This window comes from Taudactylus pleione, unplaced genomic scaffold (assembly GCF_031769625.1).
Source record: "Taudactylus pleione unplaced genomic scaffold, aTauple2 ptg000109l, whole genome shotgun sequence".
NCBI lineage: Eukaryota > Metazoa > Chordata > Amphibia > Anura > Myobatrachidae > Taudactylus > Taudactylus pleione.
Window position 1 is genome coordinate 11,304,628 of NW_028284511.1, and position 14,226 is coordinate 11,318,853.

Below are 14,226 nucleotides of genomic sequence, written 5' to 3' on the forward strand. Positions count from 1 at the left end.
TGATTCATGGACATTACTAGACTTGGTTACCTGCTATTTCCCAGTGTTTCCCATGTGCAGCACTTCATTGATTCATGGACATTACTAGTCTTAGTTACCTGCTATTTCCCAGTGTTTCCCATGTGCAGTACTTTGTTGATTCATGGACATTACTAGTCTTGGTTACCTGCTATTTCCCAGTGTTTCCCATGTGCAGCACTTCATTGATTCAGCGATATTACTAATCTTAGTTACCTGCTATTTCCCAGTGTTTCCCATGTGCAGCACTTCATTGATTCAGGGACATTACTAGTCTTAGTTATCTGCTATTTCCCAGTGTTTCCCATGTGCAGCACTTCATTGATTCAGGGACATTACTAGTCTTAGTTACCTGCTATTTCCCAGTGTTTCCCATGTGCAGCACTTCATTGATTCATGGACATTACTAGTATTAGTTGCCTTCTATTTCCCATTGTTTTCCATGTGCAGCACTTCATTGATTCATGGACATTACTAGTCTTAGTTACATGCTATTTCCCAGTGTTTCCCATGTGCAGCACTTCATTGATTCATGGACATTACTAGTCTTAGTTACCTGCTATTTCCCAGGGTTTCCCATGTGCAGCACTTCATTGATTCATGGAACTTACTAGCCTTAGTTACCTGCTATTTTCCAGTGTTTCCCATGTACAGCACTTCATTGATTCATGGACATTACTAACCTTAGTTATCTGCTATTTCCCAGTGTTTCCCATGTGCAGCACTTCATCGATTCATGGACATTACTAGTCTTAGTTACCTGCTATTTCCCAGTGTTTCCCAGGTGCAGCACTTCATTTATTCATGGACATTACTAGTCTTAGTTACATGCTATTTCCCAGTGTTTTCCATGTGCAGCACTTCATCGATTCATGGACATTACTAGTCTTAGTTACCTGCTATTTCCCAGTGTTTTCCAGGTGCAGCACTTCATCGATTCATGGACATTACTAGTCTTAGTTACCTGCTATTTCCCAGTGTTTTCCAGGTGCAGCACTTCATCGATTCATGGACATTACTAGTCTTAGTTAACGGCTATTTCCCAGTGTTTCCCATGTGCAGCACTTCACCGATTTATTGACATTACTAGTGTGAGTTAGGTGCTATTTCCCAGTGTTTACCTGTTTATTAGCCTGCTTAAAACCAGCTTCACCTTGCACTACCCGGTGTGTGCTCAATTAAGCTTTCAGTTCACCTGAAACTTGCTTTCTTCCAGCATCAGCAGGGCCGGATTAAGGGGGGGGCGACAGGGGCGGTCGTCCAGGGGCCCCCACACACAGGAGGGCCCCCACACACATACCCGGCTGGTGACGCGGGGACTAGGGGCACATGTAGACTGCTGCCTGCGCTGCTGCATGATCAGCAGGGCGAAGGCAGATACCTGTAAGGGGACAGGACAGTCCAGGGATCCGCGTCGCTTAGTAACTTTATTGAACCGGCGGTGCCAGTGGCCGGTGCAATAATGTTTTTTTTGTTCAATCAGTGAAGCGTGCGTGACGTCATGACGTCATGCAGCGCTGCACCTATTGAAAGACCAGGCATACGAGGAGCTGTGCTGCAGTGAGCAGCCGACAAACAAATAAGGTAAGTGTGGGGGCTAGGCGCTGGGGAGGGAGACGCAGTGTGCCGAAGAGACAGACAGGGTCTGTCAGAGTGTCATCAGGGGGAGGAGGCACTGTGGCTGTATTGGAGGGGGACAAGGGCCCCCTCAATTTAGTTTCCCTGAGGCCCCCACATGACTTAATCCGGCCCTGAGCATTAGACACACATACACAGGTAAATTTCCCTGTAAAACGTGATAGTCAGCCATTTACTACTCTCTTCATGAAACATACAAATAAAAATCATTACTTATTATTTTAGATTGTTTAAAACATCATACATGTTTAGCTGTTATCTATTATATTTTTTTAGCAATTTTTTTATTCTTAATTGAACGTACGTCTGTGGGCGGAGCATATCTTGCACGTTTTCAGTCTGTTGGTGCTCTAGAAGTGAGTGCACACCATGATTGATCTGCATAAGGCCCATCATTTGAAACTAAAATAAAGGCCGTTTCCCAGAAAACTTTTCACAAAATCAATAGTAAAGTTTTGGGTAAAGAAACCATGGGATTTAGAAAGGTAATTTACTCATTTGGCACATCATTTATTTTAAATTAATATTTTATTTATTTAGTTATTCCAAACATTTAATCATTGTATTTTCTTGTTAATTGAAGATAGGTTTACAGCTAAAAAGGTAGTCACTAGTGAATATAATTAGAAAATAATTAGTAATAAAGTAGTGGCTATCATAAATAATATATGAATTCCTCTATCAGTTTGTTTTTAGTTATATATAATTCACATTTCCATGATTAATACTTTAAGGCTTTAACTCATTTGTACCAGTCTCCAAGTCGTGTAATAGTCTTATGTTTAGGAGCTTCTTTTATTGCTCTGCATACTCTACAGTAAGAAGTTTGCCAATTAGTGCCTGCAAAAGGATGAAGTCTGGACCTCCAGTGGAAATATTGCTGGTAGGCTTTGTCATCACTGTCTAACTTTAAGATATATGTAGCCAGTTCCTGGGCAGTGGAGAAGTCATCTACATGAATAAACGAGTCATTGGGAAGGAAGCGTTCATAGTTTTCACGAGAGGGACCCATAACAATTGGTACATTACCAAATGTGAGGGCATTACTCCACAGTTTCTCTGTAATGTAGTCTTCATGAGCTGAGTTCTCAAATGACAGATAAAATTTGTACTTGGAAAGTGTTTGTATATGTTCACTTCTGGGTAGAGGTTTATGCTGTCTTCCATATATGTCCACAGATAAAAAATTCTTAAGCTGCTCATAATAGCGCACCCTCCTAGAGTTTGGGTTCCAGTTACTGACAGCCCAGGCCACCAGCTTAGTCTTTGTAGGGATAGTGAAGTTCACTTCTTCTTTATTCTCCTCCAACCAACCATAAGGTGAGAATATATCAGAGTCAGCCCTGTAGGACATAGTCAGATTGATGAGATTGTCCATAAAGTGTAAGTTTGGGGTATGAGATGGAGACTCCAAGTTATACCATACCCAGTACTGATTTGGTGGTCTTGGCATCTGGGGAAGTTGTTTTTGAGAGTAGCAAATATCCCTGTGATGGATAACAACCGCATTAGCAGAAGAAAACAATGTTCTGTTATCTGTATAGACGCATCCACTGATATTAAGGAATGATGGACATTCATTAAGGGGAAATTTATTACCAAATGGCCAAGTCCAAATCAGGATGATTTGAGTAGGTTCAGCTGATTCTGGCATAGTTTCCACATATTCAACTCCATCAATTATTTCTGAGCGACCTAAATTGTTATAGAGTGTAAACAAAATGGCTGAAAGGCACAACTGTGCAATACATATTATAAAAGAGTTATGCATAGACACTTTATTCCCTAAAACCTCCATTTAATTAAGTAGAAACACTGGAACAGTATTGTCAATTACTGGATTCCCGTCACAATTTTCTTCACTGTTGGAAAAACAAATATAGAGAACATATATTTACATATATTTAATAATGACATTGCGATACAATTAGTGCCTGCATAAAAAAATGACATTTTATTAATGATATTATAAGATGGTTTCTATGACCCCATGCTAAGAGACATATTCAATTAGCCACGAAAAGTCAGCTAATTTCACCTCCTGGACTTTCTGCCTACATCGCGGGTTTTTGGAGAAAACAGTTTACTTGCCCGTGGCCGCTTTTCACCCTATTCAATTCCAAAGGACGTGAAATCGGGACCCGGCGACACTCAAATAGGCAAAAAGTGCTTTCAGATTTGGGGAAATCAGCCTGACATTTCCCAAAATATGCACTGACATTGTGGATCACTATGGATACCCCCGAATAGCCCTTCTGAAGGTATTTGGGGTACTTAAATGATCTCAATAGCTATTTAGCGTGGTGAAGAATAGCATTTTGCATTATTTTTGGGTGAAAATAAGTAGTCCCAGCAAAATTGGGGTACATGAAAATGGGTGCTAGCATATTTTTAAGTTGTTAAAATGAAGTTTTATAAAACAAAAAAAATCCACCTGCCGCAAGCACCTGCAATAGAAAAAACACCTGGGACATACTTGGGGTGTCGAAGACGGGTGATTGGCTGAGACCAAATCTTAAATTAATATTGGGCGACGCCATTTTGTGTCGCCCCTGATGACGCCATCTTGCGTTGTCAGCACGAAACCATTGCGTACAATGCTACATTTGATTATTAACGTCGTGCGTCTGCTTTGCTACCGCATATTGTTGAAAGTCCTATCAAAACCTATACGCACATTAAATAATACATATAAAATATACAAGATGCACAATGCACACTTGCGCTGTTTATCAAACCACAAAACACATAGACACACAACGCATACTAGTGTCTTTACACAATATTTTCACTCCCACACATGCAATCACTTATAAACAGGTTCACAAGCATTAAGCTTAATATTAGAGGTTTTATACTTATGTTGTGAAATGTAATGTATACGATATTTAAGGTGCATAAGCTAGTAGACATATCATGGTTGGTACCATTCTAAATCACTGTTTATTTGCAGATCTCCGGTTCTATTGACAAGGAGATCGCATCATACATCTGCAAGTTATGAACTATATGAAATTAGTGGTTAGAATGTAAAGCTGTATGTAGTTTAAACCAGTTCTTCAGCGGGAAAACCACACAAAGCAACATCTAAGGAACTGGGACATACCCTGCTGTATGAACTGTCCAATGATCTGCATCGTACCAGAATGTCCAGGAGCAAGACCCAATGGAAACCTGTTAACTAGTTTCTTTGTTCTGTAAGGTATATAGCCTGCTCACTGGTTATAGAATACAGCCATTCTTCTTGGATGACCACAGTCTTCTGGAGAGATGACTGTTTACTGGGACCAGTGTGCATGCGTATTTATCGGCTTGTACCTTTTGTATTTAATTGTCTTTTGTGCTAATTGTGTTAGATCAAAGCGTGTAACTGTCTTTTATTGCAATAAGAACTTTTGAGCTTTGCAACCACAATGTAAGTCTGGAAAGCAATTATTTCTTATGCGACTTGTAGCGCTAAACAGCAACATTTTGGGTATATAGATTTAGGGGTATCAATAGAGGACTCCCTTGGAGTCTATTTTGCTAGTTTTTAACTTTGTCCCCCAACTTTGGTTTTTATCTCCCTCAAAACAAAAGTACTTTTTTGTTCTAAAGTATTCTTTAAAGTATTCTTTAAAAAAAAATTACGCAGTTTACCTTTGGGGGACTGTCCCAAGGGTACAGGGGTGTTTTCAGAAGTGTGCATCCCAAAACCACAATTCTGCACTTTTTTTCAACCCCTATTCATAGGCAAATCTTTTTCGCTGGGTTCATACCAATGACTTTGCGTGTAGGTGAAAAGTCTTTGGAATTGAATACTGGGAAAATTTTTCGCCTGGCGAAAAGAAGTCACTGACGAAAACTTTTCACCAAAAACGGCTAACTGAATATGCCCCTAAGAGGTAACATTTCGGTGTGCAGCTAAAACCAAAACTAAGTTGGCATTTACCAGATCTCCCTGCTAAGTATTATTATAAAAAGAAACAAGCCAATTCTGAGTTGGACACAGCAGCATCGGTGTCTATTGACAATCACCAGACTGCGACTTTACGTAAATGGCACTACTAAGCCCTTCCATGGTCTACATCCATGCGTATGAATGTGTAAAGACAGAGATGCCCACTTTCAGCTACTGAAGACGCCCTTTGGCAGGTGAAACTTTTCCATCCTAGTATGGCCTTGTATGTGAGCGGTTGAACGTCTGTGTACATAACCACTTTCACCAACAAACCCACAACGCTCCCATAACATGCCTACAAGACTGACCACATCTGTGCGTGCACTGAGCCACCACGCAGGAATGCCCACTACATTTTCACTACTACTCCGATCATGCATCTGAAATCACAACTCTGTACAGACACATTCGGGATGCATGCGCGGTACGCCTTTGGTGCATTAGCAAAACATTGTTTTACTGTGTCCCAAAATGTTTCCATAATGCCATTCATAAATCATTGAGAGATCACTTTCACTTTATTAAATGCAACAAGATTGCAAAAGCAAAGACATTTATTTGAACTGCGTTATGTGACAGTGGGTGGGATGTATCAGTCCTAAAAATGTGGTAAAATTTCAGAAAATGTCAGTTAGCTGCAATCCCTATATACATAAAAGTGGTTCACAGCAGACATCGGAGATATCCACTGCGGATCACCGGCACTGCAGTCCCCATAGAATGCTATAGGTCTGCGATGTTCTGCTATGCCAATAGGTGATGCCATCTACAGATGGTGTTGCAAATAGAAGCCTATGGGCTTATTTCTGCAGCATTCCCCGAGAGGGATCTAAAGGATAATAAATGGCACTATGCATGCGGTGAGTTGCGGAAAGTACTGCATGCTATATAGCCAGGGAGTAGCGAGGGTGGCTCCAGTGGAGCACCTGCTCCAGGCGCCTGCTCAGGCCAGGGCGCTGGAGATCAGCCACCTGGCGAAGGGCAGAGTACCTGCTGAGCTGAGTATGAAACACATAAAGAGATTAGTACCCCCAGACAGGGGCATGGTGTGGATGGAGCTTCGCTTGTGGCTCCGCCCACACCACACCCCCAGTATGGATGTACTGATCTCTTTATGTGCTTCAGGCTCAGCTCATCAGCAGGTGATTCCCCCCCCTCCCCAGTCGAATGGCTGATCTCTGGCGCCGTGCAACAGTAAGGAGGGGGGAAGGAGATTTGATTAAGGGGGAATATCTGTGTGTGTATGAGTGTGTGCAGGGGTTGGTCTGTGAGGTGGGGAGATCTTTGTGACTGAGAGAACTGTGTGTGTGTGAAAGGGGGGATCTGAGTAAGAAGAAGAAGATCTGAGTGAGGGAGTAGCACTGTGTGTGTGAGGGGAGGCTGAGTGAGGGGGGAGAGCTGTGTAAGGGGGAGCGCTGTGTGTGTGAGGGGGGAGCACTGTGTGTGAGGGGAGGCTGAGAGGGGGGAGAGATGTGTAAGGGGGAGAGCTGTGGTGGGGTCTGAATGAGGGTTCGTTGTGTGTGTTTTGTGAGGAGGAGATATGTGTGAGAAGGGGAAAGATCTGAGTGAGGGGGAGAGCTGTGAGAAATGTATACACTGTATGTATATATATATATATACATTAATATGGAGCCAGAGGCTGTATATTGCATATCGCCCTGTGAGATCTTAATCCGGCTCTGGGAATGAACAGAAGGGAAGAAGGGTGGAGCCACGGCAATAACAAAGAGGGAGGAGAAGCCGGTCCTCTGTATTACATTTAGCAATATTATCTTCATTATCGTATGTGTTTTAAATGAATTCCTATGCAGTTAAAGTTGTAGCCTAATGTCTCTGATAAACTGCGAGCGGCTTTTCACTGCGTGTATGATGCAAATAAGATGCAAAATAAAAGACTGTACTCTACGCCTCAGTCATGCCCGGTGTCTCGCGTCTAGATGCTAGACGTATGAGGGGACTAGAGATGTGCGCAGACCCAAGTGATTTGGTTTTTACAAAATCAAACTCAAATGTTATGGTTATGGTTATGGTTTTGGCAAAACCACCCTCAAGTGATTTGGTTCGGATTCGGTTTGGATTTATTTAAAATTGATAAAACAGCTAAAATCATGTAATTTGGTCCTGTTTAGATGCAAATCAAAACCAGAGATTTGGTTATTAAATCGGAGTTCCAACGTACAGCATACCCAAGCTGTGACTCAGTTCAACTCGGAACCCCAACAGTGATCAATGCAGGGACTCGATTCAACTTGGAAACGCCAAAGTTTGGGTGTGTTCAGTTTTCAGGAAAACCAAACCGCATCTCTAATGAGGACACATCTGTAGAACACCAATAGTGAAAGTACTCTATGCTGATAGAGCAGCAATACTGAGGCTGAAAACCGGGCTGGTATCAGTGGTTCTGGATGCTGATGGAGCAGCGGTACTGAGGCTAGACTCTGAGATGGAACAAGAGCTTTGTGGACTGGAACGCAGGATCACAAGAGAAAGCAGAGTGTCAGGATACTAGGATACTAGGGAGCACAGGACTTCACCTCTGGCAAGCAGCATAGAGGGACGTTGCACTGGCAGCTTGCTAGCACTACAGGAAGCCCTTTCATACCACTGACTGGGAGTTGATTGGCCAGGGTATCAGGAAGGAATTTGTTATTGACAGTACAGTGGTAAGCTGAACATCAGCAGCAGCGGTGTCCCTCAAAGTGGTGATACCCGGTAGGGTAGGGACGGGAAGGCTTGTTGTGCGCACGGTGAAGTCGCACACTGTCACACGGTGAAGTCGCACACTGTCAAAAAGGGTGGGTAAGGGTGTAGCCTCATGGCTCGAACCCTGTTTCAGTCACTCCGTGGTCCGGGAGATGCGGGCTGCAAACAGCATGCAGGTGCCGGAGGGGACCAGGAGGACTAGCTGCCCCAGCAAGAGAGATCCGAAGTGGAGTTGCGATGGAGGACAGCATGTCAGCACCCACACAGTTAAATGACAGGGTCTGAGTCTGAGGTCTATATCACTAGTTGTGACACTCTGTCTCTGTATTCTCACTTTTAGCCACTCTCTGTGTTTCCTTTATAGTCTGTGTCTTATTTTCAAGCTGAATTTTTAATGTTTTGTTTTTTCATTCCTCCATACTTCCCCCCTATCTTATTTTTTATTTCTTTTATCTCAAATACAGGACTTATCTTCTTTTGTGATAGTAGAGCTGGGTACAAGCTAGGTCGACCGGTCAGCCTTTTGGCCAACCCACCAACCTATCTGACAATTGGTAAGTGTACTGTATACACACTTAACCATTCATCTGCCCGATGTGCCGGACTTGAGTGCTCAAATGGGTGGGCCTTTAAATCGCCTGTACAGTTGAGCTGTCAATCACCACTGGGTACCCGCAGCATGTGTATGGGTGATTGGCGAGTCACCCATACGCAGGGTCGGGCTGGACCGGGGGGCAGGGTGACATTTGCCTCCCGGGCCGCTACAATTTTAAAGTTAAGGGGCCGCTGGGTGGCTGCAGCTGCATCACATACCCTGCTGACGGGAGACAGAGAGAAGATGCTCCCAGACCGCTCCATTTAAGTTATTCACATATTCACACAGTCAGAGTGGCCGGAGGGCATCTTCTCTCGGTCTCCTGGCCGCCTGTCACACATACCTGTGATGCAGCCACACTATGTCCGTCAGTATTTGTCAGAATGCTGATTGGTGGATGGCTCTAGTCTCATCCACCAATCACAGTGGTGGGATGTCCTCCCACACTGATTGGTGGATGGCTGCAGCTATCCACCAATCAGAATTCAGAAGGCTGCTGTAGGACTAGACAGGTAAGTGGCTGGGCAGACTCTTTGTCTGCGTGCATAGTGTAGTGTATGAGTCTCCCCTGGCTGTCGGTCACAGTCAGGGTTGGTGGGGATGGAGTGGTGACTGGGGCACGTTGTTTTGGGACTTTTTTTATTCAACTACTGGCAGGAGCGCTGCGCACTTCCTGCATGTACCTCTCCAGTCCTTTCCCAAACATGTGGCTCCACATTCTGCACAGCCCAGCATGGTCCACTCAAGTACCACACCAGAATTCTGGTGTATTTAAACTGGAGAGGGGGATGGGGGTCACCTCATAGTTTAATACCTGCCCTTGATCTGTTATCATCTACTTCTCCACCAGCCTGTGATGTCCCCTGCTTCTCCTCCCTCCTGCAAGAATAACAAGGACTGAAGGAAAATATAAGTATCTTCCTAACCCTTTTTCTTTATCATTCTCCTCTTTGTGTTCCTGTCTATATCAGCATTATGTGCTATGAGGTTGGGAGGAAATACAGATTTGTGGAATCATCTTTAATAAAAAGGGAGTGCTTCAGATATGGGGTATTATTTTCAATAAGATAGGTGTGTGAGTGTATTGAATATGATTTTTAAGAAAGTAGGTGGGAGTCAGTAAAATCTGGGGTCTAATTTAAAAGGGGGGGCAGATCTGGCATGTGATTTTTATTGAGCAAGGAGAGGCGGTCATATTGTGGATCTGATTTTAAGTCTAATTATTCTATATTGATCACTGTATTCAACAGAGGACACTAGTATAGTTATTTATTTATTACCAGTTATTTATATAGTGCACACATATTCCGCAGCGCTATTACAGAGAAAATTGGTCCATTCACATAATTCCCTGCCCTAGTGGAGCTTACAATCTAAGTTCCCTACCACATTTACACACACTATGGTTAATTTTTGATGGGAGCTAATTAACTACCAGTATATTTTTGGGGTGTGGGAGGAAACCAGAGCACCAGGAGGAAACTCACGCAAGCACAAGGAGAATATACAAACTCCGCACAGTTAGGGTCATAGTGGAAATCGAAAACACGACCTCAGTGTGGTGAGGCAGTAATGCTATCCATTTAACCATTACACCGTCTGTGTTTTGCTTTGTTATATACGGCTGGTAGGTTATGTGTTTGTTTATAGCTCTTTGGCATAACAAGAAATTTCTATGATTATTTAAACCACACCAACATTAGATACACCACCCCGACGAGAAGATTATTTTGCTATTTTTTCCATCGCAGTTATTTGGTAGAATATTGAGGGCCACAAGCTAGCGTTTGCCCCCCAGGCCTAAAGTTGCCAGCCAGCCCCTACCCATACACACCAGCAGATGACTGATATATCTTTTAGATATATCATCCATCTGCTGTGCTGCACGACATCGTTCACTGGCTGTACACACCCGGCAAAGCACTATAGATATATATCGCCAATTCAGTGGAACGGGCTATATATCTATCAGTGTGTACCCAGCTTAACAGTGCTTTCTTCTCTTTAGAATTTTTTTTTTATTTAACTTTATTCATGGCTTGTTGCCTTCATATAAAATGAGAAAATAAAAAACTTAATTTGCTTTAGATATTACAATTCTTTCCAATCATATGTTTTGGGGTTTTTTTGCTTCTCCTAATATCTCCTAGGAAACGTGTTGGGCGTGGCCTATTGACGTGGTCGTGTGACGTCATCTGGTATTCCCAGAGCCAGCGGTGGTCCGCTGAATTGCTAACTGCGGCGTGGCCTGTCAATTACACCAGGATCCAGATGAACGTCCATGGTGGAGTTTAATGTTTTAAACTTTGATGTATGTGAGCAAATGTTATAAGTAAAATTGTTATTTTTCACATAATCACGAGTGCTCTCTCCTTTCAACTTGTTTTATTTTAAATGTTTATAATATATCTATTTAATAAGATAAAATGTATATGTGTATTCATTTAATAAATGATATATTTAATATTTTAAATGAAATATACATAGTGTATATTTAATTCAAAATATTAAATATAGTATTTATTATTATTTTTTATTATTGATGCAGTCTATATTCCCGACTGTGGGGATTCCGGCAGTCAGAATGCCGTCGCTGGAATCCCGACACTTATCAGAATACCGGAGGTAAGTTCTGGGTTTAGGGGGAAAGTTAGGGGTAGGCACTAAGAGAAGGGTTAGGTTTAGACTTCGAGGTGGGGGGTGATAGATTAGGTTTAGACTCTAGGGGTGTTAGGTGTAGGCTGTGGGGAGGGAGGGTTAGGGGCATGGCTGGCACAACATAATCAGCCAGCCCTGTGCTACTCCATTTCTCAGGTGCCCGCTGAGATTTTGTTACCAGCGGGCGTCCAGTAGCTCTTTCCCTGAAGCGGCACCCTTCCAGCTCCCACAGTGTGTGAGGGGAGAGACGTCATGACATCTCTCCCATATTGCCCAGCGCGAGGACCGAGGATGGAGTAGTTAGACAGTGGTGAATGCAGGAGCGGGGCTTCATGTGAGTATAGTATTGTGTTGTGTGTGTGTGTGTCTATGACTTTATGTGTAAGGGTCACTGCGTAAGGGGCACTACTACTGTGAGCACTGCGCAAAGGGCACTAGTACTGGGGGCACTGCATAAAGGTGCACTAATACTGGGGGTACTGAGTAAGGGGCACATATACTGGGGGTACTACGTAAGGAGCACTGAGTAAGGGGCTCTAATACCGGGGCACTGCATAAGGGGTACTACTACAGGGGGCATTACATAGGGGGCACTATTACTATAGGAAGCATTGCAAAAGGGACACTCTTACTACAGGGTGCATTGCAAAAGGGACACTATTACTACAGGGGGACATTGCAAAAGGGACACCACTACTACTGTGGCCATTGCAAAAGGGGCACTACTAATGTGAGTATTGCATAAGGGGCACCACTATGGGCATTGTGTATAAGGGGCAATACTGTGTGTCGTAATGGGAATAAGGGACACTACTATGTGGTGTAATGTGAATCAGGGGCACTATGCGTGGTGTAATGTGAATAAGATTGTGCTACTGTGTGGTTTCATTTGAATTGGGGATATTATTGTGAGACCACAACCCTTTGTGCACTGTGCGCCTACGGCACGCACGGTCCCTTTGTAGAAAACTGAAAGGAAGGGCACAAATTTAATAGTTTGCAGGAGGGCTCCATACACCCTAGCACTGGCCCTGCCCCAGGCTTTACCATATTCCCCGAATTTTGATAGAATTGATGTTAATGTAAATTCTGGGGAGGAAATATATAGCAGCAAATCATCTGCAAATGCCGTTATTTTTATTTTCCCATTTGTATACCTTTTGAACACTTTCCACAATTGTAGAATCCTCAGCATAGGATCCAATGCTATATTAAACAACAATGGGGAGAGGGGACACCCCTGTCTTGTTCTCCTTGTCATAGACAGGGAAGACCCCCGGTCCCCCTTTATTATTATATATGTAATTGAATTCCAAAACATATATCTAAAAAATCTTGAGAATATCTCCCCAAAATCACTAATTTCAATTATCTGTAAAAGATGATTCTATAACACGGTATCAAATTCTTTCTCAGCAACTAAGCTGAGAAGCATATCCGGATCAGGTTATGATCTGTGTGCCACCGACATAAATGCGGCTAATGCAGTACGGATCCCCTTTACTGAGAACTGATTTTGTGCAAACCCCAGGTGGCATGGGGTCAAAATTCGAGGTATAAGAGTCTGGAGGCGATTTGCAATTACCTTTGACAATATATTAAAATCTTGATTAAATAATGTTATAGGTCAATATGACGCAACTAGTTCTGGATCTTTCCCTGCCTTAGGCAACATTATTGTATGAACCTCATAAAATGAGGAAAAGGAATATTTTCTTTATGAAATGCTCTATACAGTGAGGTCAAAATAGGCACAATATGGGGTTTAAGATTTTATAATATTCCCCTACATATCCAACTGGCCCTGGTGATTTATTATTTTGTAACTGGGCTATAATTGTAGATATCTCCATTTCTTCAATATTTCTATTTAAGAATTCTCCCTGATTTGAAGATAATTTTGGCACATTTGCCTCCTTTTATCACCTAGTTTGTAATAAGGAATCCACATTATTCGCCGAGTAGTTTTATATAATAATAATTAAATTGCGCAAAAATATCTGTTGTAGAATACGCTTTGTGTTTCCCCCTCAAATCTTTTATACCTGTTATATGTTGTTTGCTTTTCTGTATTCTAGTCATATTGGCCAGTAATTTCCCTGCCTTATTTCCACACCTGTAGTATCGAATTATCATATAGTCCACCTTTGCTTGTACTTTTGTCAATAGGAAAACCTCCATTAATTGGCCTATAAAACTCTCCTTAGTTGGATTTGTGATATATCTATGATACGGTCCTTTAATGTTTTTATCTATAGAGTCATACTTTATTTGTTACTCTCGTTTCCTTTGGGCTTGATAACCTATAATCAGGGCCGGCGCTAGGGTTTGCTGCGCCCAGCGCCATCCCGTGTTGCCGCCCCTTCCCTCCTCCACTCCCTCCCCTTGTGCATATATCATCAAAATAGCGCTGGGTGGGTGGGAGGGATTATCCTACACCCTCCGGGATTCCATGGCGCTCCGGGCAACTGACCAGCTTGCCCATGCCTGGAGCCGCTAGTGCCTATAATATGTCCTCTAATTACTACCTTCGATGTTGCCCAAAACAGGGCTGGGTCATTTTCATGTTCTAAATTGTCCCTTGTAAATTCTTGACATTTAGTGGTTAATTACCTGCTGAAAACCTTGTAGTATTATTATAACTTTTAGTACAAAATTGTATGGATATAGGAGC

The 14,226-nt window shown here is 42.7% G+C and overlaps 1 protein-coding gene across 4 annotated transcripts in view; it reads right to left on the reverse strand.

Moving 5' to 3' along the window:
- Window positions 1–2,209: 2,209 nt before the first annotated feature.
- Window positions 2,210–14,226, reverse strand: part of LOC148525270 (4-galactosyl-N-acetylglucosaminide 3-alpha-L-fucosyltransferase FUT6-like) — a 62,546-nt gene continuing 50,529 nt past the window's right edge. For 3 of the 4 annotated variants that reach the window (XM_088471064.1, XM_088471065.1, XM_088471066.1), the window contains exon 3: window positions 2,210–3,518. In XM_088471064.1, coding sequence (XP_088327190.1) covers window positions 2,399–3,454 — 1,056 coding nt within the window. In that variant the 5' untranslated portion in view covers window positions 3,455–3,518 and the 3' untranslated portion in view covers window positions 2,210–2,398. The remainder of the gene's footprint in view (window positions 3,519–14,226) is intronic. The other variant, XM_088471067.1, reaches the window with a different exon arrangement.